At 28.1% G+C, this 25,824-nt stretch overlaps 1 protein-coding gene across 7 annotated transcripts in view; it reads right to left on the bottom strand.

Annotated features, from left to right (window-relative positions):
* The window catches only part of LOC145188719 (pre-mRNA-processing factor 6-like), a 104,378-nt gene that overhangs the window by 2,554 nt on the left and 76,000 nt on the right, over positions 1-25,824 (bottom strand). Inside the window, exons 2-24 of one of the 7 annotated variants that reach the window (XM_090088676.1) lie at positions 22,040-22,208; positions 14,567-14,706; positions 14,281-14,443; positions 13,796-13,887; positions 13,396-13,523; positions 13,155-13,294; positions 12,210-12,320; positions 11,940-12,003; positions 6,996-7,097; positions 6,748-6,816; positions 6,498-6,581; positions 6,280-6,389; positions 5,892-6,141; positions 5,694-5,737; positions 5,498-5,572; positions 2,979-3,153; positions 2,188-2,308; positions 2,002-2,080; positions 1,233-1,429; positions 965-1,143; positions 650-775; positions 436-520; positions 263-341 (exon numbers count right to left, since the gene is read on the bottom strand). In XM_090088676.1, the coding sequence (XP_089944802.1) occupies positions 263-341; positions 436-520; positions 650-775; positions 965-1,143; positions 1,233-1,429; positions 2,002-2,080; positions 2,188-2,308; positions 2,979-3,153; positions 5,498-5,572; positions 5,694-5,737; positions 5,892-6,141; positions 6,280-6,389; positions 6,498-6,581; positions 6,748-6,816; positions 6,996-7,097; positions 11,940-12,003; positions 12,210-12,320; positions 13,155-13,294; positions 13,396-13,523; positions 13,796-13,862 (2,285 nt within the window). In that variant the 5' untranslated portion in view covers positions 13,863-13,887; positions 14,281-14,443; positions 14,567-14,706; positions 22,040-22,208. Of the gene's footprint in view, positions 1-262; positions 342-435; positions 521-649; positions 776-964; positions 1,144-1,232; positions 1,430-2,001; positions 2,081-2,187; positions 2,309-2,978; positions 3,154-5,497; positions 5,573-5,693; positions 5,738-5,891; positions 6,142-6,279; positions 6,390-6,497; positions 6,582-6,747; positions 6,817-6,995; positions 7,098-11,914; positions 12,004-12,209; positions 12,321-13,154; positions 13,295-13,395; positions 13,538-13,795; positions 13,888-14,280; positions 14,444-14,566; positions 14,707-14,822; positions 15,177-22,039; positions 22,209-25,824 lie in introns of those variants that run through there. The other 6 variants (XM_090088674.1, XM_090088680.1, XM_090088675.1 and 3 more) reach the window with 6 other exon arrangements.

The raw sequence follows: 25,824 nt of genomic DNA, 5'->3' as shown, positions 1-25,824 counted from the left end.
TTTAGATGAGCTTAAATTATCTATCTTTGATGATAAAACCATTTTTGAAACTAAACCATAAATATAAGCTAACAGAACAACTTTCCAATTTTTAAATTTTTAAAATCAAATCAAGTTATAAAACAAAAACATCAGAAATGATCGATCAGAATCAATAGATTCTATGGCCTGTTCTTTTATGCCAAATAAAGATATGAATGAATTTATTTAACTGCAAATTTTCCACACTAAAAATGAAAAAAAGCTATCAAGAGAAAAATACTTTCTGATAAAACAGTAAACTTCATTCCCAGCGTTTCTTGAATGAAGCCATGATGAACACACACCGTTATGAGGAATTTCTAACAATGATAAAATCCATAAAATGCAGAAAACATCTTCATCTTAGAAATCATGCATTTTTCTTATCATGAAAATATCACATTCACAAATTACCATTAACAGAATAGCTGATGAGCGCTACTGTTATGTGAATCTCGTTTGGATACACATCTGGAGACGAAGATATGGAATAATATCTCTAAAACAAATACAAGAAGTTCATGTATTAACAACAAAACAGCACCAAATTAAATATTTTTTAATTTGATATTTGGCAAGCATTTTTTAAGTTTTAGTTAAAGATAGTTAGAAATGAAGGAAACATTACTGGTTTGAGAAGTGGTAGTTCGTTTGCTAGCAACACAAAATCAATTTCAATTGAAGAAAACTCTTCAAGAACATCTGCTATGTTTGGATACGAAGAGTGTTTCCAATCTTCATAAATATTACTGATCTATAAAAAAAGACATAAAAACAACTTTTAAAAAATGAACAAAATAAAATCAATCCACACACTTTTTCAGAGAAAATTAAAAATTACAAATAAAAAATAACAAAAATAGAAAATAAAAAACAAAAGTAACAGACATAAAAATGAAAAAGACACAAAAACTAGGAATGAGTTACAATAGAAGCCATTTACTCTTGCAAGCTTCGTAAGCATTGCTTTTTCCTTTTGATTTTTACATCTGTTAGCAAACACTTCAAGTAACTTCATGGAGGGTGGTGTGGTTATATCAAGAAACCACCCAAATATTCGACCTAACGTGTTAGGAAGAGGCAAGCGTTTCCATAGAGACATTTGGCTTTTGGAGAACACACCTGAGAAAATTTCAAGAAGTTTGAAATATTTTTGCAAAAGACAATCTAAAGCAAATAAAAAATAAAATTCAAATGCATAAAGCATGCACCTTCCTTTTTCTTCATATCTTCATTCGTTACTAAGTCCACTACAGTTGAAGATGTAAGCTTATTGTTGGTCACACGGCAAATCAACCTGTCAACCAGCTCCATGTTGTTACAAGCATATATTCCTAAGTTATCTCCTGGACAGTATGACAGCTCTTTATTATGTAACTTATCAATGCGCACCAAATTTGTCACACGACTAAAAATTCAAGTGAAATTAAAGGGATTGTTTGAGTTTTTAACCAATTCTGTTAGGGAACGTAAATAAATAATGCAAAACTGTTTTTTATGAAAAAAATTAGAAAAAAATGTACAGAAAAATATTCAAAATGCAAGAGCTAATAGTTTTCTAAGCTTTGTGCTAAATGTGAAATTTAGGTTTAAATTTCTTCAATAGATGCATCACCATCACCATCTTTAAATTCATATATTTTGTTGTATAGGTAACAAAATATGTTAAAACCAACCCAGAATTCAAATTTTTTTTTCAAGAATCTGTAACTTATGAAGTGACACTAATTCGATCTTCTTTTAAGTGAGTAAATATCTTTCTACTCTTCTAAGATTCTGTAAGTTCTACAAAGCTATTACATAAAACAACTATTTAATAAAACAACTCACAAAATATTTCTCATGCATTTGTGCTTCCAGCGAAATTAAATGTCTACCTTTCTTTCTTTTTATGATAAAATGAGTAGAATACTGAACCTTAATGAGCAGTAATTTGAAGCTAAAAATTAATTTTTAAATCAAATTAGAAACAGAGCTTACTTTGATTCCTTTGTTTGTAAGTTGCTTACTGATATTATTTTGCATGTTTCAATTGCTTTTCGATGAAATTTTATAAGTTCTAAAAATGAAACAAATGCCATGTTTAAAATGGTATCCTTTAGAAATATAACTTTATCATTTTTAAAAATTAAAACTTTTAGCTCTTTAAAGGAAAAATAAGAACACCTTTGTCCAGAGAACTTATCATAAATGATTCGGGAAATACTATGTGAAAATCATCAGTTGAGAGTTGGGGAGAAGTCTTTGATTGACTCTTTGCTTGTATTGAAAATGCTTCGCATGTTGCCTATTTTAAATTATATCAATAACTTTATTCATTAATTTTTTCATTTGTTATGTCAAAAGTTTAAATATGTACTAAATTGAGCAAACTTGTTACAGCATTTCTTTATAATTAAATAATGCATCAATAACTAAAACATCTTTAAAAAATTGTTTCAAGGTAATTGCAAGTCACTTAAACACCCATAATTTATATCAGTTAATCTTTATATGAACTACATATGAATATGTGCCATTTATTTGGATTGTAGCTGATTCCTTTAACATTGAATAGAGCAGTTATGCTGCAGAAACGGGGGTCATATTGCTAACTGTTCAGGTGACGCTGTTTCTAATCTGTGACTTGAATTTTTATCCAGTAAGCTCCTGATCTCTTTTGAAGATGGTTGATCCATATCTGGAGGAATCATTTCGGAGTAGTAGCTCTTTTCTATTTATTTCAGACATAAGTAAATAAGAAAACACGCTATAAACCCAAGGACAGATATTTAGTTTGGTTTGTGTTATCCAATTTAGATTTCATGTGTTTTAATATATCACCATCACACAATTTTCCATTTTATACATGCAATTTCAAAATTTAATCAAAGAACAATTTCTACATATTATTGTATACATACAATTTGAAAATTAGTTCAAGAATAGTTTCAAAACAAATTAATTCAATAATTTACCTTAAAACAACCTTGTGACCATGCCCTAAATGCTTGCTCTTGACCACAAAGTTCATCTCCTTCTCCAATCGGATAAATCTCCTCACCACCAATTGCTTTTAGCAGTTTGTTAAGTGACTTAGCAAATGCACAAAAATAAGGGTAAGCCTTTGAGCCAAGACCAAATACAGAGAAACTGAATAAAAAATGAAAATATCTGTGTAATTAAAGTAAGTATCAACAATATAACAATTAATGATAGCTATTCATGAGATATTTAACAGGTTATTGTTATGATCAATTTTGCTTAACCAAACATCAGGCTTATATATTTCAATATTAACCATATGTACTTGTAAACAGGCATGTATGGGTATTTATTCTAATTTTTGGTTTTCATAATCACCTTATAGCCGGGGCAAGGATTTGTTGGAGGGGGCTGAAACTTGGTGACAGCCGTAAGCACCCTGAACATGGAGTCTGGAGTGGTCCAAACCTGGCCTAAAACCTTCCCTGGAAAAAATTAGTACTGTATACAATATTTGGTTAGGATCAGATCAAAACTTTGGATTTGTGTAAATAACACACCCATATACACATATACAAACTTTGAGCTTTATATACTTGATTAAAGATTTTCTCAATAAGTGTTGCTTCACCTATCATTGGAATTCTCATTAGGAGACTCAGCTTTTAACAAAAGCTTAATAAACGTTATTGACAAGAATGGTAATTTTTTGAAAGATCATTCAAGTTTTTATTTTCAAACATTTAATAACTACTTTTCTCCCTTAAAATTTCATCATTTCATTTGTTTCCAGTATTTGGAATTACTTCTCAAAGCAAGGAGAGAATAAACCCAAGTGCAACTTATTCTCGTTTGTTGTTTCATGTACTTAATCAAACACTTCTACAATGAACCATCTAAAAGGTAAGCATTCAATATCTTTATATGGGTATATTTAGAATGACATGCAAATAATGGGCATATAAGAGTTACCAATATTTGTGATTTGCATCAAATCATTTGATACTCTCTTTATCTTTAATTTATTTTAATTCTATATTTTGTACAATATTTTAAATGAAATTTTTTTACACTGCCAGTATCCATAAAGAAGCCTTTGATGAGCTTAAAGCTGGTGATTGCCAGAGAGAACCAGCTTCTACAGTTGTCCTTTCTTGGATTACCCATTCCCAACCAAGGACATTGCAAAATATCCTCTCCAAAGCATTGTACAATTGGAATCTGACATGATTGTCAACAACTAGAGTTTGACATTTTTTTCTTGTTCAGGAGGTAGGCTTAAAAACAATTATTAGATTCTATTATTCATAAATTAATGAAAGTACAAGACACTAAAGAACATACAGGAAAGCCTTTTTTTATATTTATTACATATTATTATATATATTATTATATATTTAAATTAAGTTCTTATTTGTTATTCATTTGATAGAAAACCTGTATAATTGCTACTGTACCATTAAATACCATTTTAAAATTAATGTTAATCATAATTGAATTTACTTTTAAACAATAGCAGTATTTAGTGATGAACTATTATTGTATCAGACTGGTATGTAAGGGTAATATGCTTGATGGAGCTTGTTTGTTCAATGTTGGTATTACAGTATATTGTGCTCAAATATACTTGCCGCAGTATATTGCACTTAAATATGCTCAGTACATAAAGGAATTTTTGTACTGAGCATATTTTAGTGCAATATACTGCACTTAAATATACTCAGTACAACTTTTGATTGAAATGTTCAATGAGGATATAAATGTTGCAGAAACAATGGCCTTCAAAACTGATCTTTGAACATCATGCACTGTAGAGAGGTATATGAGTGAGACAATTCATTACGTTAATAGTGAACTTAATCTCCAGTACCAACTTCTACATGTAGCTAAATTTGATGGGAGAGCCACAGCTAAAAAAATTGCTGCTTCTTTGGACAAATTGGTTCAGATGATTCTTTCTACTAAAAGGGTGCCTTGATTGTGGGGCAACTTTGAAATAGAAGGACACTTTTCTTCTCCTCAGCTAAATTGAAAGGTCAGTGCTCAATTTTTCTACATCACCAGCCACTGAAAGTGCATTATCCCAGAACCAAGACCTGCCAGAAATATGAGACATGACTTTATGAATGCCACAAATCTCATCATTAATATAGTAGCAACTTCCAAACCTCTACAAGTGTTTATCATAATAAATGGGTAATAACCTTAAAAACCTGTTCAGACATCTGGGCATAAACAAGTACCTTTATAAACTATGCGTGGATATGTACAGGTAGGATTGATTATGTAAACAGATTAAAGATAACCGAATGTCTGGGAACTTTTATATGCAAAAAATGATTCTTTTATGAGAATAGATACTAAAGAAAAAAAAATTTGAAATTGACAAGATTATGTAAAACTCCTATGATAGATGATCATGTGGTGTGATGCATGCTAGATAAGCATATACTTAAAAGACCATTGCAAAAGTCTAAAAGTCAATTTGTTAGTTTACAAAAAATAAACCTACAGAATTAGAATACTTTCATTAAAAGAAGGACTTTCTTCATTTTGAGGGTGATGAATCCCACTAATTGCTGTTGCCCTAAAGTGTAAGAGATCTACATTCATAAGTTGTTTTAATACGCCACGGAAATGATTTTATACTTCCAATTCTTCTTTCAGAACTCTCAATCATGAAACAGTATGTTGAAAAAATTACTAACTTGTCAGATGGATAAACCATTTCATACAACTTCCTACCAAATGCCTAAAAATAAAAAATATGTAACAATAGATACATCTTATCAAAATGGCTTTGAATAACATATGGGTATTTTATCTGGAAAAATTTGAAGTTATGATTAGATAAAAGTTAGAAGAAATAATACATGAAAAACACAAACAACAAGACAAAATCAGACCTCCCCATTTTCAGGAGCTTCACCATTTCCTGTAGTACTTGCAACTACAAAGATGCATTTTTCATTTTCCAATTGATCAACATTATACTGGTCCATGCAAACAACTTTTGAGTTAAACGCATTCAGAAATAGTTCATGCAAAGTGTATGCAAACGCTTCCGCTTTACCTGATTCGCTTGCATATAAAATAGTAACTTTATGGCGTTTAGCCACAACATTGCTCATGAGATCAGTGGACAATTTGACAAAACTAAATAAAGTAAGATTTACAAACATGAACATGTTGATGAAAGAGAGGCATGGAAGTAGAAGGAATTATGACAGAAGAAGAAGAAGAAGAAGAAGAAGAAGAAGAAGAAGAAGCATGATAAAAAGGAATAAGTCATACTTAGACTTGTGTTTCTTGACAACATCCAGCTGATTCAAAACAGTTTTAGTACTTCTCCATGGGTCAGTTTGATACTCATAAGCAGGTTTCAATTTATAGTTAAGCATCTCCTGAAAAAACCAAATGTCAAAACATAATTACATTGCGAGTACATCAAAATATAATCAAATGATCATCATTGACTGAATATGTTAACTTTTCATAGCTTTTCATATCACCTGGTGAAACACAGGGCATGTTGATCCAGATAGCGGTGGGACTATCCATACCCAGTCGGAAGGACAACCTCCACGCAATTTATTCTAAAAATGGTAAAACATTTCTCATGGATTTTTTCAAATGCCAAAAGCAATAGAAAAAATCTGCATGAAACTGAATCAGCAAAATTTATGATGGTTAATTTTGGCGTTAGATATTAAAAACTAACAACTTAAAATTGAAGGAAAAAAGTGTAATTCAAAATGGTACTTCTTGATGAAAATGCTTCATAAAGGACTCGGCTGAACTGTGATGATCAACCATGGTCACTCCTGCTGCCTCAATATAAAAAGCAAATATACAGTTGCACAAATAGAAACTGAAAACCTATTTTTTTTACAAACAAACTGAAGCAATTAATGTTGTCTTTCAATTAAATAACTCTCTACATATTTTAAACAAATATTACAACAAAAACCATCAAGATTTTAAATGATTTTCTCTGTTAAATGAAATACCTGATAACTGTGCATTATTGCAGTGGTTAATTCTATAATGGCACGATCTTTCCATAATGATATGTGTGTAGATGTATTATAACCCAACAATTTTGCTGTTGGCTAGAGAGAATTATGCATAATGTAATTAGAGACCGCCGATTCGTTACTGTTTATCGGTTTGCGGATTGTGCACCGAATTATCTATGCTAAACGGTTCAAATTACTTACGGATTGATTTGATCCGAAAATAATGTATCGGAAAACAATTCGTTAAAATTTTTTCGGATTATTTTTTCGGATTGCAATCCGATTCGATACTTTCGGATCGGATTGCAATTCGAAAAACTTTTTTCGAATTGGAATCCGAACCGATATTATTTTTACGGATTTATACGGATTCAGAATAAAAATGCTTTTGAAATAAGATTCATTTTTATTCATTTATAATATTCAAATATACAATGAAACGAAATGATTTCCTTGTTAAGAAATAAAAAAAAGTGAAAATTACACTGAAAGTTAATCATTTTCCAAATTCATTTCCTGGCCACACAATGTCTTGAATTTTACTGAGTTGCTTAGTGTTTTTTTTCATATATACCAACATCTCAACCTTTGAGATTGAAAGAAAGGTTCTTCTAGAGCTGTATATATTCCTTGCTGTTGAGAAAACTCTTTCAGATGTTGATGATGCAGCAGGTATACAGAGGTTTTTTCTGGCCAGCCTTGACATTATTGGGTAAATATACTGGTTTTGTTTCCAGAATTCCAGTACAGTTGTATTTGCTAGAACTGGTTTTGAATTCAAATACCCCTCAATTTCAGCAGAAATAGCTTTCTTGGTGGCATTTGGAAATAATTTCGATTATTTTAGTTTTTTCTTTATATTTGTCTTAACAAAAAATGATATTTTTGAGGCATGCATAAAGCTTTCAATAAAAGAACTAATTATTTAAAGGTTATTTGCCTTAATTGTTGAAATGAACGTAACAATTTTTCAAACTAGTTTTTATCTCTATTTCTATTTTTATTTCTGTTAATATTTAAGTAGAAGAAATATAACAATATAAATTTTATCGGACCAATCCACTAATTGAAGCAATCCGCAAAGCGAAATAATTTGCAAAGGAATTCGATCCACAAAAAAAAAAAAACCGCAAAAATTCAGTTTGAAATATTCTTAACTTTTAAATCAAAATAATATAATAATGGCTTACCGTAATAAATGTAAGTGAAGAATAGTAGACTTGATCTGTTGAACGAATTGTTGTAGGTTAAGATTTCCAAATAGGACTGATTGAAAATAAAAAAGAAATCCACTATTTATAGGACGCGCACATAATAAAAATGTAATTTATTGGACCACACCATTTAATGGTGACGCGATCGGATTGTAATTCGTATAATTCGCTAAGCGAACTAAAGTTAAATTGATTCGTAAAAATTTTTCGGATTAATAATCCGAACAGCAAAGAGAATCCGAAAAAAAAAAAAATCCGCTAGTGGTTCGTAAAAATTTTTCGGATTAATAATCCGAACAGCAAAGTGAATCCGCAAAAAAAAAATTCGCTTGTGGTCCGTAAATTAGTTTTCGGATTATTAATCCGAAAAATTTTTACGAACTGACTGTTTTAATCCGCAAAATAAGTCGGATTGGCTTTTTGCGGATTTTACGAATCGAATCGGCGGTGCCTAAGTATTACATTTAGGCACCGCCGATTCGATTCGTAAAATCCGCAAAAAGCCAATCCGACTTATTTTGCGGATTAAAACAGTCAGTTCGTAAAAATTTTTCGGATTAATAATCCGAAAACTAATTTACGGACCACAAGCGAATTTTTTTTTTGCGGATTCACTTTGCTGTTCGGATTATTAATCCGAAAAATTTTTACGAACCACTAGCGGATTTTTTTTTTTTTCGGATTCTCTTTGCTGTTCGGATTATTAATCCGAAAAATTTTTACGAATCAATTTAACTTTAGTTCGCTTAGCGAATTATACGAATTACAATCCGATCGCGTCACCATTAAATGGTGTGGTCCAATAAATTACATTTTTATTATGTGCGCGTCCTATAAATAGTGGATTTCTTTTTTATTTTCAATCAGTCCTATTTGGAAATCTTAACCTACAACAATTCGTTCAACAGATCAAGTCTACTATTCTTCACTTACATTTATTACGGTAAGCCATTATTATATTATTTTGATTTAAAAGTTAAGAATATTTCAAACTGAATTTTTGCGGTTTTTTTTTTTTTGTGGATCGAATTCCTTTGCAAATTATTTCGCTTTGCGGATTGCTTCAATTAGTGGATTGGTCCGATAAAATTTATACTGTTATATTTCTTCTACTTAAATATTAACAGAAATAAAAATAGAAATAGAGATAAAAACTAGTTTGAAAAATTGTTACGTTCATTTCAACAATTAAGGCAAATAACCTTTAAATAATTAGTTCTTTTATTGAAAGCTTTATGCATGCCTCAAAAATATCATTTTTTGTTAAGACAAATATAAAGAAAAAACTAAAATAATCGAAATTATTTCCAAATGCCACCAAGAAAGCTATTTCTGCTGAAATTGAGGGGTATTTGAATTCAAAACCAGTTCTAGCAAATACAACTGTACTGGAATTCTGGAAACAAAACCAGTATATTTACCCAATAATGTCAAGGCTGGCCAGAAAAAACCTCTGTATACCTGCTGCATCATCAACATCTGAAAGAGTTTTCTCAACAGCAAGGAATATATACAGCTCTAGAAGAACCTTTCTTTCAATCTCAAAGGTTGAGATGTTGGTATATATGAAAAAAAACACTAAGCAACTCAGTAAAATTCAAGACATTGTGTGGCCAGGAAATGAATTTGGAAAATGATTAACTTTCAGTGTAATTTTCACTTTTTTTTATTTCTTAACAAGGAAATCATTTCGTTTCATTGTATATTTGAATATTATAAATGAATAAAAATGAATCTTATTTCAAAAGCATTTTTATTCTGAATCCGTATAAATCCGTAAAAATAATATCGGTTCGGATTCCAATTCGAAAAAAGTTTTTCGAATTGCAATCCGATCCGAAAGTATCGAATCGGATTGCAATCCGAAAAAATAATCCGAAAAAATTTTAACGAATTGTTTTCCGATACATTATTTTCGGATCAAATCAATCCGTAAGTAATTTGAACCGTTTAGCATAGATAATTCGGTGCACAATCCGCAAACCGATAAACAGTAACGAATCGGCGGTCTCTAGTAATACTCATACTATTTTTTGTTCAGCTTTTATGATTAATAAAAAATATCAAAACTAATATATTGTATTTTAAAATTGAAATTCTGAAAAAAAATCCTTGTTTAACACATTTGTATCAATCTTATCTATTTTAATCTATTCAAAAATTTTATTAATTGTCATTAACTTTGCTTTTTTCAATTTTTAAAAGGAAAAAACGTTTTTTATGCAAATTTTTTAAAAAGACATTAACTAGGTTAGAACATTTTTATTGTGAAGAAAATTCACAATCCTATTACATGAGAATACTGCAACTTATTCACAATTAAAATGTTAGTAATATTTTCATAGTTCAAACTTTTTTTCCTTATAAAATTGATGCTCAAAACTCATGTTGTAACTTTGGTACATTTTCATTTAATACTTTATGTTATCTAGCCTAAATATGCAGCTTTGATTGCAAAAGTTTTCACAAAATTATTTTTCTTTTGCATCCAAAGATCTGTTTAAACATTTTTAGATATGTTGAAAAAGTTTGTTCTAAAGAAAAACTGTTTAAAAAATATTGTAAGAATGTTTGTAGTTTTAAATTGCAAATGGATGACACCTATTGCATGTAAACAACTTATTATTAGGTAACATTTCTATCTTTGTTCCCTCAGTGGTCATAAACTTACTGTCAACAGTATATGGTCTGCTGAGGAAGTAAGAGAAGGTCTGTCCCCTCCGGATGTTGATTTTCTCAAGGGTACTTGTCAGAATACCATAGTGACCGAACTAAATCACCTAAGGTGTTATGCTCTTAGAGTCATTTAAAATTAATAAACTTATCACAGCATAATTTAGTTCATTGATACTTGCAACCTGGTAATGCTACAAACTTTTGCAAACTTATTCAGGGATCCAGGTTTTAGTTGCAACATTAGCCAACTTATTCTTCATTAAATAATCTTCATTTTAAAGTTACATCAATAAAAGGTTATCTTTAATTCATGTTTAGAATAACATGTTGAGATTTACTTTTTCTTTCTGTATTTTACTATCTTTCAAGATAATATATGAAATTAAAATAAAAATACCTATCCAAAAAATAACTTCCAATTTAACCATCAACATTCTACCTTGCCTAATTTTATAAACCTGAGCACTCTACATAGCACTTTTAGATGAAATTATTCTAATTGAACAATTTTCAATTAGATTAAAAAAAAAAATGTCAATCATGGACACTAACACTATTGATACTGACAAGTCTACATCATTCCTAAAACAATTTTACTTGGAAGCTTGAACATGCAGCTAAATGGTCAAAAATTTAATGCCTTCAAAAGGAAAAAGTTTTCTTTCAGAAACTTTTTCTGAAAAACCTTTTTTGTAATTAGTAAATTGCAAACTCTGTGAATTTTTTATGACAGTTGTATAACATTAGGATTTATCACAATTGTATTGCTTTATGTAACAGCTATTTATCTATTTGTTTCACAAGCCTAACTATTCAAATAACTTTAAATCATGTTTAGACCATCTTTATTGGTTACACTCTGAATTCTCTGTTCAGTAATCATGTTTCACCAGATTACTAAAGTTTGCTACTAAATGCAAACCCTGGTTTTCCTTATATCAAGTTTATCAGATAATCTAAAAACCAATACTAAAATATGATTTTTTTAAAGTTAAAAAACTAATATTAATTAATACCTACCTGAGAAAATCACTTAATAACAAACCTTCAACAGATTATACCGGCTCTCGTCACCAAAATTCCTTACACTAATTTCTGTACTCATGTACCTAAACAGATCAAAAGCCAACACAGATTAACAAAGGAATCAAAATTAATATACATGAAAAACTAATGTCAGAAAAAAAAAATTTAGTAAAAAAAGATTAGTAAAAAAAAAAAAAAGATTCATATTGAAGATCGAAAACGAAAATAAAGAAGCAAAGAATTAGCAATTAAAAAGACACTTTTTAGCCAATATAGAAACATTACATACCATCCATTAAAAGGAATAGCAGTGAAAGTCAATCCACCACAGCTTAAAGCCATGTTGCTTATAACAGGTATAGCATACCATCGTAAACCTAATTGGTCTAATTCTCTATGTCTGTAAAACAAAACAATTACAAAGATTATCTTTACTTTGAAATTTTCATTTTCCTATTTTTGTTTTCATCTTGCAAATGTTTTTATGATTAAAATTTCAATTAAAAAGAACATTTTAATGGCTCATTACAGTTTGGTAAAAGTAACTGGTTTTTAACAATGTTATCATTTCTACAACATTACAGTCCATTTCAGGTAATATTAGTAATAGTAATCTCAAGTGAAAATAGCTAAAGTAGATAAAGATGTCAAGTATTGTTAGTAATTTACAACTTTCTGTCACTTTTTGTAAGAGAAATCTAACAGGTGTTAAATCTTTTTTAGATTTTAACAGGAGTTAGACTTCATTTAAATGAGATTTGAAAGTAGGAAAACTAGCTTGTTTTTCAAGTGAAAAGTGAAATTTTACTTTCAAAAACTTCTAGAAAAAGATGTTTAAGCATCATAAGCAATAGCAAATCCATGCTCAATTGTGGTCTAAAGTTGTATTTTGACTTCCTCATAACAAGAATGCATCAAAGAACTTAACACAGTTTTACTGGCATGTAAAACTGTTTGTAAAAGACCAAAATGTAAATTATTAACAATGTCTTTTAAAATCATTTTCTTAGTTCTGGGGGAATGTAACAAAACAACTGTAAATAAATAAATGCATTGTGACTTCAAAAACAAACAAGAAATAATTTTAAAAATTCCTTTTAAAAGAAATAAAAAAAAAAGAGAGAGAGAGAGAAAATGCAGTTTAATCATAAATAATCATGAAAACTTTGTTAAGTGTAAACTTAAAGTATTTAAAAACTTTAAAGATACAAAACTATTTTTAAAATTACAATACTTTGGATGTTGAATATTCACTTCAAGAACATATTCTTTTGGGATTTCAAACATTTCTGGATTTTCACCATTTGCTTGTATGATCAAAGGAAGTACGTCAAACATTGTTCCCTTACCAATCCAACCTAGACTCTCTGCTATCTAGAAATATGAATGGCAATTTTTCTTTTGAATCTGTATTTCTTTCAATGCAAAAGTACATATTTCTTAGCATATCTTTAAAAAATATATTAAAATCTTACTTTTGTGATTTCTACACTTGACGGATCACCAATAACTGTCCCATCATCTCTCTTATACCCAGCATATCTTATCAGCTGCGCATTCCAGATGCGAAAATCCCCACGATTGTTTCTTCGTTGAGGAAAAACTGAAATTGCAGCCCTTTCAATATATAAAATGTTACACATATTACGTACCAGTAAGAAGGTTTCAACTCTTATTTTCATTTGTAATCAAAAAACTCAAATAAAAAGAAAACACAAAGCATCTTTATTTTTTTTTCTTTTTCTTTTACATATTAGAATATATTGCTCAACTGTAAATCTTTAAATACCAAAATAAAAAATATTCAAAAAAATGACTTTATATGCAGAGGAACTATTACCAGAACAACAAAAGTAAACTTAAAAACTCACTCACCTAACACTCCCCTTATTAGTTGCAAACCGAAGATGCTGTAAACAGCACTCAAACATTTGCTGTGCATTAGTTACATGGCGACAATCAAAGACCTAAATGGTAAAACATAAAACACACAAAATACTATTACAACCTATTTGCTTATTTTTAGTATTTTTTATTTGTTTGCATTAATAAATAAGAAAGAAAAGAGCCATTATAAAACACTTTCTTTGAAACTATCTGTGAGTTTACCCTTATAAATTTAAATAGAACTATGGCAACTGTGATAAATAGCTTCATAAGAATAATGCAAAATAAAAACAATGATTAATACTTAAAATATCAAAACAACATGAAACCAAAGATATTTAATTCTTTTACCATCAGATTATTGGATAAAACAACCTTTTCTGGTTTAACAACATCAAAAGATAAAAAACATCTTTACCTTCTTTGCCTTTTAAGTAAAATAAATAAAGAAATTGCAAAAACTTTAAACACACATGCAGTTTTTTCCACTGAATTCTCCCAATGCAGCGTGATGCATTTCTCCAAGCAAGACGAGCACCATAGGTAAGCTCTATTTCAGTCAACTCATAGGATCCACATTTGTCAATTTCTTTCACAACTTCAGCAACACGCTCTCTGCTTTGTGGTGTATTGACGCTTAAATGTTTTTAAGAAAAATAATTTATAAAGTTCAACCAACACTATTTTATTTCTTTAAATAGGCATTTGGAAAACTTTGTTTTAAGAGATTTGCATTTAAAGTACTTTGAAAATATATACCATTGTATTGACTGAAAATATTCTTCAAGAAAATTCAGTGCTTCTTCTTTAATTTTTGATGACGCTTCTGGCTCACCTAGCTTTTGTTGGTCAGGAACGACTATGGATCCAACACATCGTTGCTCGTTGCAATGAGTTGCCTGAAGTCATAGGTTAGCAAAGCATGTTACATCAAATTTATGTATTCAACAATCAAATAAATATTACGTAAAGGTTGGTAGCACATAAAGTAAGTGTAGAAGTGTTGACACCGTACTTTGTGTATATCTTTCAAGAATGCAAACAGTATTGAAAAACAGTTGCAATTTAAGAGGCACTCTTTTATTAAACTTTATAAGAATAACGGTTGAGTTGAGTTCAGAGAGCTGCTGGAGTTTGATAAATAGCAAGACAAATCGATTTGAATGACGATTTTGACGGAGAGTTCGAAAATAATTCGTTATGTAAATATACTGTAAATGGTTTCTGTTAATTGCTTTAAGACAATTTTAGTATCCATGAGCAAAGATCATTTGGGGAGCTGAATATTTACAGTGATTAAACATTTCTTTTTTATGGTATAAAATCGAAGTATTGGCGTTAGCTCCCCATACTTCAGCAACAATTTAGTGACGCCTTTCCTGAAAATGACTAAAAACCAAGACCTTCCGAACATTGACGGATCGCAACGACTATCCTCCACTTAGATCGTTATTAAAACTGAAGTCTTTGCTAAAATATTTACTCATTAACAGTCTCACAAAAAGCAGTTAAGGAACTGTAAATCTATATAGTTCAGCTGCATTTAAACTCCACAAATAAATATTAAACTGCAATTCTTAAGGATTGCTTGAGAACATAAAGAAATTTAAAGAGTGTAAAGTTTCTTCGTTATCTTATTAAGAAAGTAGCTTTTAATATTGATATAAATTAGGAGACTGTAGGGATACTGAGATCTTACAACTCTGTAATAGATGATTTACTGAAAGATATTGTTATGATTCACTTTAAGTCATCCACATGCATAGAAAACTTCAAACAAAGGGTAAAACAGTTTTTTAGTAAGGCTGCAATATTATGCATAGAATTTAGAGTTGACGTAAAAATGTTAACGCAAATTTAAATGTTTAAACTGATGGTTTGGATAATGTTGGGGCAATGCGGTTTGTTTGAGTCTTGTTAAGAGGCATTTGAGTGCAAAGAGAGGGTTTTTACGGTTGTCATGGTAGTAACTGTTTTATAAAAAAGACAAATATCACCGTTGGTTAGAATGTAACGTATCACAAAAATACCCGACTGATAGTAAAGTTTTACAGTGTTACAGTGTTAATGCGGATCTAAATGTGTATAGGAAAAAAATCAAACCATTGTTTTTTAGGAACTAATTATTTATTTAAATGGAATAAACAATAATTTTACAATTTTTAGGTTTTAAATTTTTAATTTGGCAAAAAAAAAAATACTATATAATTTCTAAGATTGATAATCTCCTGCTTTCAACAATTTATATTTAGCATTAGCTTTTAATAATTACATCATAGAATTGGATTCTGAAAAACTCCACTGTTCTCTGAGCAAATCTCCAACAAAGATTAAATATATGATGATTGTCGGAAAACTGTGTGTTTCCTGTACATTGAAAAGTGTCTTGGCCTTGGAAATATATCAGCCGCAAAGAGTGCCGGCAGATAAAAGATGTTCAGAATGTCTGATTCTTGTTGGAAAAGGGTGTCTAAATAGCTGAACACAGTCACAGTTCAGAGAGAATAAGAGGCTTCTTGCATGATCAAGATCAAGAACTAAGTGAGCACATTGCACCTGTGATTGCCGGTAAAGATGCATCTCCATGAAACTGTTCAAATCGCACAAGCCTAAGGTGGTTTTACATGTAAAGCCTTTTTTCAAAGTATGTACAGACTGACTGGCATAGAAAATTCAAATCAACACAGGCTTTGTCAAATGCAGGTATTAAGAAGCAGACAACAACTCTCAATCAAGTAGCAACCACCAAACTCCTTGAGCCATATTTTCAAGCCGTGTTTCAAGAGGTTAGCAAACAACTCTCCGAATAATATACCCAGACAACACTGAACATGACCAGCAGCAGAGGAAACTCAGAGCGGTGAATTTCTCAAACTTAGTCTGGGTATCCAAGAAGGCAACCCAAAGCTCTGCCCACCTAGCAAAAAAGCTCATTTTGGAAGTGATTCTTCCAATTGAACTCCATCTCCTTCTTGGATTCATCAACCATCTGTTCAAGACACTGAAAAAAGTGTGCTCAAAAACCATGGAATAGCCCTTCGATTTCAGTTCCAGTCTTTTCATAAAGATCGCTTTGCAGGAAATAACTGTTAAAAACTTCTTCAACGTCTGGCTGAATCAAATTGAGCTTTTCAGATCTTTTGCCTCATATCACATTCAGAAAGTTTGGTGGTGTAGTTGTCGGCTATTTTGGCATCACTCTGGTTAATGATAAACAGGAGAAAATTGCTTGGTTTTATCGTTCCTAAATTTCCCTGCAAGGCATCACCATCGCTTTGAAAGTTTATGCAGTGTTTTAAAAGCCATTTTTTATTGTTGATATGTACTTCTTCAATTCTTATCAATTTTTAAAAAGTAATTGATTTTTTTACGAGTATTTTCAATCAAGTTTCATTTGCTGTTAAAGTTTGCTCTTGGATTTTTTTTCTCACATCTTCAAAAAATACAAAGTTTTGGCGAAATCAAAGAAGCCCGTGAGTTTTTGTCAATCTTTTCAGATGAGAAGTTATAGAATACACTTTAAGCAATGTAATTTTTTTCGGGCATTAAAAAGCTTTTCAATTATAAAATGCCGTAAAACCCCTTTTCATTTAAAGTCTGTTCAATCAATTAAACGTTTCACACTAAAAGCCGCGGAAATTAACACCAATACTCAAAATGGTAGATCTCCCGTCAATTCTCTCGATAAACTCCTAATTGCTTCAACCAGATTGAAGCAATTTTTAAAACCTTTATCATACCATTAAAATGATATAATTTTAAGATGCAATACAATTATTGTTTATGAATCTGCAAGATCAAATATCTTTAAGCGTCAAAAAAGGTATCCAATTCAATCCGAAGAAGTTACGACTTAAACAAGTTTTTTTTTTTGATATAAAATGTTACAAATACAGGAAGTTGAATTTTAAATTGAATGGAATTAGAACTTTTATTGGCGATTGTTTTTGTAAGAAATACAAAAAAACATACAATTTGCAGTACTTAGGAAAAAGAGGTCTTTAGAAATCCTACATACTAAAAATCTTACACTTTTTTATAAAAGGTTAAAACAAAATAATACCCATTCCTTTATTTGTGTTTGGGTTTATGGCTTTTTTTAGCTAACAAAAATAAGAAACCATCGTTAACCTTCCAACCACCATTATTCTTAAAAATTATTTCACGTTTAATGATTTGCATTGGTAATATAAAAGAATGGTGAGTGCCAGATAAGACAAAAGGTGAGATCAGGAACAAGACAAAGTTCTGATTCATATTCTGCAAAATTTTACATAATACAAGTTCTCTATTATTATAAAAACATCTCATAGCTCGTTACACACTTTAGTTTTTCTGCTTTTAAATAACTTAATTGAGGAAAAAGGTGGTTGGGTTAGTACCGCACTAGACCTCCTTGATTTACCCCGATACTACATTACAACTAGTGTCTTCAATTACGCGAAAGATCTTATCTTGGGTCAACTGAAGTTTTTCATATCAATAAATACTTCCTAAAACTACGCATGCGTACGGTTTGAAATTTAACAGTTGAGGCTGGGTCATTACTCACCGAACCGACAGCGTTAGTTAGAGATGTAAAACAATTCGTGTAAGACTACTTCTAGTAAACATGTAACGTTTAGTTGCTTCAGAATGGTTATCTAGTTGAAAAAGACAAATTTCTTCAACAAGGTCTTTATGGACTTTGCATCTAGACATTACTTTGCTTCACAAGTACAATGAAATAAATCATTTGAGGATTTTTCATTTGAATCTTTCAAAATGTGTAAAAAAAAGCGTGATTTTAGAAGGAGTTTCTGTGCCACGGAGAAAGGATGAAGAGTCTCTAGTGAATACTTTAGTTTAGTTGACACAGTAGTGTTTTCCTGCAATAAAATGGAAGTTTTAAACTACATATCAGAGTTAATAGCTATGGATAATAAATTTAAGTTCCATTTGAACATAAATTTGAAATGGGATGGTATGTAAGTGTATATTATGCATGCAAGACTGAGTTTCAATTTTATCTAAGGAGAATATATGTATATGAAGATACTGCAATTTGTAAACAAAAATCCTTTACCATTAGAATAATCAAATTTATTACTTTTTGTCTCTTGACTTAAAGACAAAAAGTTTTGTGAGCTCAGTTAAGCATCATATCACCACAAGATGATAAGCATTTGATCATGACATCTTTAGATGTTGATCATATTCATGGTTATACAGGATAGAGAAGATAGTAAAAAAGATATTGTGATTCTAAAAGTATACTCTACTGTAACTTTCTAAGTATCTCACTTCTATAAAGTATAAAGTGAATATTTAGAACCTTTTTACATCAGAGTACTTAAAGGTTAATATATATATATATATATATATATATATATATATATATATATATATATATATATATATATATATATATATATATATATATATAGTTTTCTAAATTGAAAGAAAGCACGACATCTTTTAATGGTTTACAAAACAAAAAGAAGATATATGTATGTATGTATATATATATATATATATATATATATATATATATATATATATATAAAACTTTACAAGAGAGTTATTAAAATCATAGTTTTAAACCAATGAGATTTTATATATATATATATATATATATATATATATATATATATATATATATATATATATATATATATATATATATATATATATATATATATAAAATCTCATTAACTTAAAACTTTGATTTTTATAACTCTTTTGTAAAGTTATTTTTCCTAATTGTGTAAACCATTTCATTTTTTCTGAGTTTGACAAATTTAGTTACATTTATTGGGAAGTAGAGGGGAATACAACAAGTAGATTTACCATTTTTTCAAATTACAGGTATTACTTAATATTTTTTGGTTTAAGTTTACTTAAATTTTTTTTGGTTTGATAATATTTAAATTTTAAAAACTCAAAAACTTTCAACATTATTTGAAATTTGAGGACCAGATAAGGAAATTTGAGGACCAAATATGGAAATAAGGTTAACAAACCCCATGAGTTCAAAAATATGTAAATATATCCATTATATATTATGAATCCATGTAACCAAACAAACTAAAAATGTACTTATAGTTTCTAGGTTATCTTAATACTTAAATTGTTTTGGTTTTAAAATAACTAATGTTTTTTGTTTTATTATGCCATAACATTACTTTAGATTTCTTGTGTGATTCAACAGGTAGATTTACTTTTTTTTTAACTTATAGGTGTTGTATTATGTAATATTTTGTAGTTTTTATGATAATATATTTTGGTTTAAATTTACTTAAACTTTTTAGTTTATTTAAATACTTTATATATATATATATATATATATATATATATATATATATATATATATATATATATATATATATATATATATATATATATATTAATTAATATTTTTTGGTTTATAGTACCATTATATTTTTAATATTTCTATTATATTAATTTATCTTTTTTGGTTTTATAGTTTTGAAAAATATTTCAAATTTTTCAGTATTATATTACTTAAAATATTTTGTTATTGTTATAATTATATTTTTTACTTTATGACACTTAATACTTTTGGTTTTACAACAATATAAATTTTTTATTGGTTTTATAATAGTTGATATTTTTTATTTTATATCAAATAATATTTTTTGTTTCATAACAAGTAATAATTTTTTTGTTTTATGATATTATTTTTTGTTTATAACTATTAATATTTTTTAGTTTTCTTATAGCATTTTTTAAAATTTTATTACAATTATTTGTTTATAAAAATTAATATTTTTTTTAGTTTTATGATAATATTTTTGATTTGTAAAAAATAATCTTTTTTGGTTATATAGTAATGTTTTTTGGTTTTAAAATATTTTTCTTTCATTACAATTCATATTTTTCGGTTTTATAATAGTTGGTTTTGGTTTTATTTTGATATATCTTGCAATAATATTTTTGTTTATAACAGTTAATATTTTTTGGTTTTATAATAATATTTTTGATTTATAACAAATAATCTTTTTTGGTTTTATAGTAATATTTTTTGGTTTTATAGTAATATTTTTTGGTTTTATAATATTTTTCTTTATTACAATTGATACTTTTTGGTTTTATAATATTTTTCTTTCATTACAATTGATACTTTTTGGTTTTATAATAATTTTTCTTGTTTTTTTTTTATGATATATTTTATAATAATATTTTTGTTTAAAACAGCTGATATTTCTTTTAATGATTTTTCTTGGTTTTATTTGGTTTTATTATCTTTGTTTTACTTGGTTTTATTATCTTTCATTACATTTTTTGGTTTTATAATATTCCTTCTTGGTTTTATTATAATATATAATTTATTTTTATATTAATATTTTTGTCTATAACAGTTAATATTTTTTGGTTTTATAACATTTACCATATTTTGGTTTTGTTATAATATTTTTTTAGTTTTAAAATTTTATTTCTTGTTTTATAACAGTTTTTTTTTTTTGGTTTTAAAATAATTTTTTTTGGTTTTGTAATGACTTTTTTTTGATTAATAGCAAATTTTTTAGTAATTTTTTTTTTTTTTTCATTACAATTGATATTTTTTGGTTTTATGCTTTTTGGTTTTTTTGGTTTTCGGTTGTATAATTGTTAATATTTTTTTGGTATAGATACAAGTTTTTTTGGTTTTTTTATTACTTAATATTTTTTTTAATTTAAAATACTTTATATTAGCTATTTGTTTAAACTTCTAATTGTTGTGCTTTCATTCACTTTATATTAGCTATTTGTTTAAACTTGTAATTGTTGTGCTTTCATTCACTTATAGTTATCAGTTTTTCACTAACAGTTATCAATTTTTTGTTATCACTAATAGTTATCAATTTTTCGTGTGCACTTCGGTTTGATGTTCATTACGTGATAAAGATTCATAATTTTGTGTCCGTTAGGACGCCCACAAGATCCTATCAGCGTTGATAGTGTTACATTAAAATAGCATAATTCACACTCTTCTGATCGGAAAAATTCAAAATCCGATATTTATCAGACAAGAAAAGGGCCGTTTTGATCAGGATATTGCCGTCCTTCCAAGTTTTATATTATTATTCTGTAGTTTCTAGAAAAATTGCAAGAGTGAATTTGACTCACTTTGATTTGTCATGTTGAAGATGTCAATAATAATTTTTGATAACCGTTAGTATAAAAATAACCGCTAGCAAAAATAAGGTGATTAACTCGTCAGCATTTTTTTAAAAATATTTATTAGGTTACCTCTGCCTTCAAATGCAACGTATCAATGATGATTGATCCATCTTGAAAGTTTTTTAATACTACGCCTTTTTCCATTTCTGTTATGAAACCTATTGTCGTTTACTTTTCGGTTTTAATGTCGTCTTCTTTTCAGTATTTTTAAATGGAACAAAATGTGTCATGAAATGATCTAAACAAACACATTAAAACAATTTTGGGAGAAAAAATACAATCCGCTAATTCGTAATAACAGATATAATGAACGAAGACAAAAAAATCATTTACTCATGAATATTGATTCAATAATTGACAAAAAGTTCACGTGATTAAATAAAGCATACGATATAATCAAATATATGAAATTTCTCTAAAACTGTTGCGTTTTCTGTTGAAGAAGATGAAAGTGAATTCTAAAATAGCGGAATGAAAACAACTTCTTTTTGAACGCAATCATTAGTTACTTAAGAGACTATTTCTCTATCTTTATTAAATACTACAAAACGTTACTATTTTAATTACATCTACGATTTTCTTGCTTAAGTTTATTTTTTTTTGTTCATTTGAAAATCCTCTGCTTCATAATTATCGATCAGACATCAACATGTAATAAACTCTTACCATTTTAAAACATTGTAAAAAAGTTTTTTACATTTTCTTCCTAGGTCAAAGTTCCTTATAAAAAATAACGTAACTTATTGAAAGAGTCGGCCATTGTTAAAACTTCCCTTTCAACTTTTTATAGTCAATCATACTTAATATGGTTTCTAACAAAAATTCAATATCCAAAACATTTTAAAATCTTTACGAACAAAGTATTGTATAAAAGTGTGAAGAATTGCTCGTGTGTGTATATATATATATATATATATATATATATATATATATATATATATATATATATATATATATATATATATACATATACATATACATATACATATATAAATTTAAAATAATTTCCAAACATTAAGTTTTGAAATATATAAGTATAAAAGTTTCATTGTTTCTAAGATATTTTCTTCAACTTTACTTTTAATTAAAGTGAAGAACATCAATAATTTAAAGAAATACTAAGTAAATGAAAATTTATCATTTTAACAACATTTTTTTCTTTTCTAAAATAATATAAAACAAAAAATGATGGTAACCAAGGATAAACAAAAAAAATAAAAATATAAGGGGCATGAAGGGGCAAGATGAGATCCCCATCATCAATCTCATTTTCAATTTAACAGAAATTTCTTGTTAATAAAAATAACATAAAAATGAATATTAAAAAAATGATAAAACAGATTGAGATTTGTCAAAACACACGTTTGCTTACAAAACACCACTAGTACTCTCTATGTTCTCTAATACACAGTTTACTTATGATAAGTTTTAAAGATATATAAATTTTAGTAACATGTCATTTCGGCTGGCTTACGAAGCGAGAATAATCTTTAAAAATCAAACATATACATTATGAAATAAAATTTTCATCTCCTACAATTTTCAACTTATCAACTGAAAAATTAACTTTTCGTTTAGATTTTTTACAACTAATAATTTATAACATATTAGTTTCAAAACAAAAGTTCTTCGTAGAATCTGATACATCCCTTTTTTGAATCATCCAAAAATCATTTCCCACAGCTGAAATACTTTAATTTAAAACAAAAAATAATGCAAAATAAAAAGAAAAGGAAATATGTATGATTGGAAGACAGGTTTCTACCTGCCATCCCTCTATTAGTTATCAAAGACTAATGTGTACATTTGAAAAGACTAATGTGTACATTTAAGGATGTTCTCAAGCCTTTATACGATGCACGTGGACTTAAAGAAGTAAGCGATTACTTAGAAAATCAAACTAGAAACTTTGACTTATTATTGTTAACAAAATCTTGAAATATTATTGCTTTTAACTTATTTCATAATATATTGATGAAACAACCCAGTTATCGTATTGCGCATCCTCTTCTCACTGAAGTTATTCGTCTCAAACACTCTATCAACGCAGTTTAACTAAAATTTAGAGACGATGTTCTTAACTCTATAAATAAAGGATTCTTGTTGTTCTATTCACTGTTTCTATTGTGTTGATAATCACATTAAAAACGAATGTACGCCTTTATCAATGCGCGTGCAATGTAACGATTAAGTAATGTTTTCAATCTGCAATTTAAAAGGGTTAAATAATTAGCTGCTTTCATTTTCATGAAATTCTAATGACTTTTTAAATATCCAAACAATTCAAAGATAAATGCATTAACTATTTACAGTAAGTATTTATATTACAACTTTCAAAAAATTATTATCAAAAAATGATTACACTGAAAATGTGTAAACTTAATGTAAAAAAAGTTGGAAAAGATTGTAATTATTCTGAAATGCTCTGTTATTTAAATCTTCTGTTACATGGTTTTTTGTTTTGCAATAAAAAATGAAAAAAAAATAAGAAGATAAAAAAGAAGAAGGACAAGATATGCTCACCAATAAACACACAATGACCAAGTTACTCAAAATGGCTAGACTTTCGCGACAACCAGATACTCAAATGCGAGGTCTTATCAGCATTGAAAAGTGCATCACAATATGATGCTCAGATAATTTTGCTTCTCGTTTTGTCGACAATTATAGACTATTAAAAGGTTGTATCATAGTTTCATAACGAAATAATTAAATCTTTAAATTTTTTTAGGTAAAAAATTCAATTAAAACCAAAATTAAAATAAAGTCATTTACAAGAGATAATTATATAAAATAAACTTATTACATATCAATCGGTGAAAATGTCTATTTTCACTGTATTGATTTTATATAAGATTCAACTTTAAAGTTTTTATTTTCTTCAATTTGTGATTTGTTTTGAAAAAATATACACAGGCTCTATTTTTCCTAATTTCTTTTTAATTCACAAACAAGAAGCACTTTTGGTAAACACGTTCATCAGCGTTTATTTAACATGAACATTATCCTTTTCTAGTAAATGTAATTGTAATTTCTACTATTTATTCTTTCTTTTTTTCATTTTTTTATTTTATCATCTATAACAGCTATATCTGCATTTTTGTTACTACTATCTCGTTGATACTATGGTTACAATAAACAAAAACTTGGGATTGCAGTAAACAGGACATGCATCTAAAGAAAGTGAGCGTTTTCAGCATTTTGAATGTTATTTCTTTAAAATAAATCTGTTGAACTCCCCAATTTTATTTTATCATCTATAAAAGCTGTATCTGCACTTTTTATTCTTAAATAAGTTTTAAATGTTAAGATATGTAAGTTTAGATAAAAAAGAAAAAAAAAAATTAATTAATAAGGAAAAAATGATTTAAAAAAAACAACGATAAAATACTCTAAAAATGTTTTAAAAATAAAATTTGTCGCAAAGTCTTTAAAAAAATGGTATGTTTGCATAAAAATCAGCAACTCTTTCACCAACAACTTTTTCCCCCTAAGGTTGTTTAAAGCAATTGTTAAATAAAACCCAAAGTTTTATTTATTGAAAAACAATTAGATGGTGTCAATTTGAACTTTAAACTTCTACTTTACTTCTACTTTCGGTATTTTTACTTTATGGTACTTAATCATCAAATATTTTGTGGTACCTTAGGATATTAAATATTTGGTGGTACCTTAGGATATTACTCTGTTAGGTATATTATAGCTTTTCTTCTTATTGAGAACGTCATATCTGCTGGATGCAACTTAAACTCTCTAAACACCTCAGATTACTTTATTGAATTTTAAGACTTGTCTCAGAGTAAGACTTGCATCAGACGTTACGCAGATTGTTTATTGATTTGCTTTTATTTACG

Source organism: Hydra viridissima, unplaced genomic scaffold (assembly GCF_058129835.1).
Source record: "Hydra viridissima isolate aposymbiotic clone 2 unplaced genomic scaffold, HvirCarnegie_v1 scaffold_5, whole genome shotgun sequence".
Classification (NCBI taxonomy): domain Eukaryota; kingdom Metazoa; phylum Cnidaria; class Hydrozoa; order Anthoathecata; family Hydridae; genus Hydra; species Hydra viridissima.
This window is presented reverse-complemented; position numbering and strand designations above follow the sequence as displayed.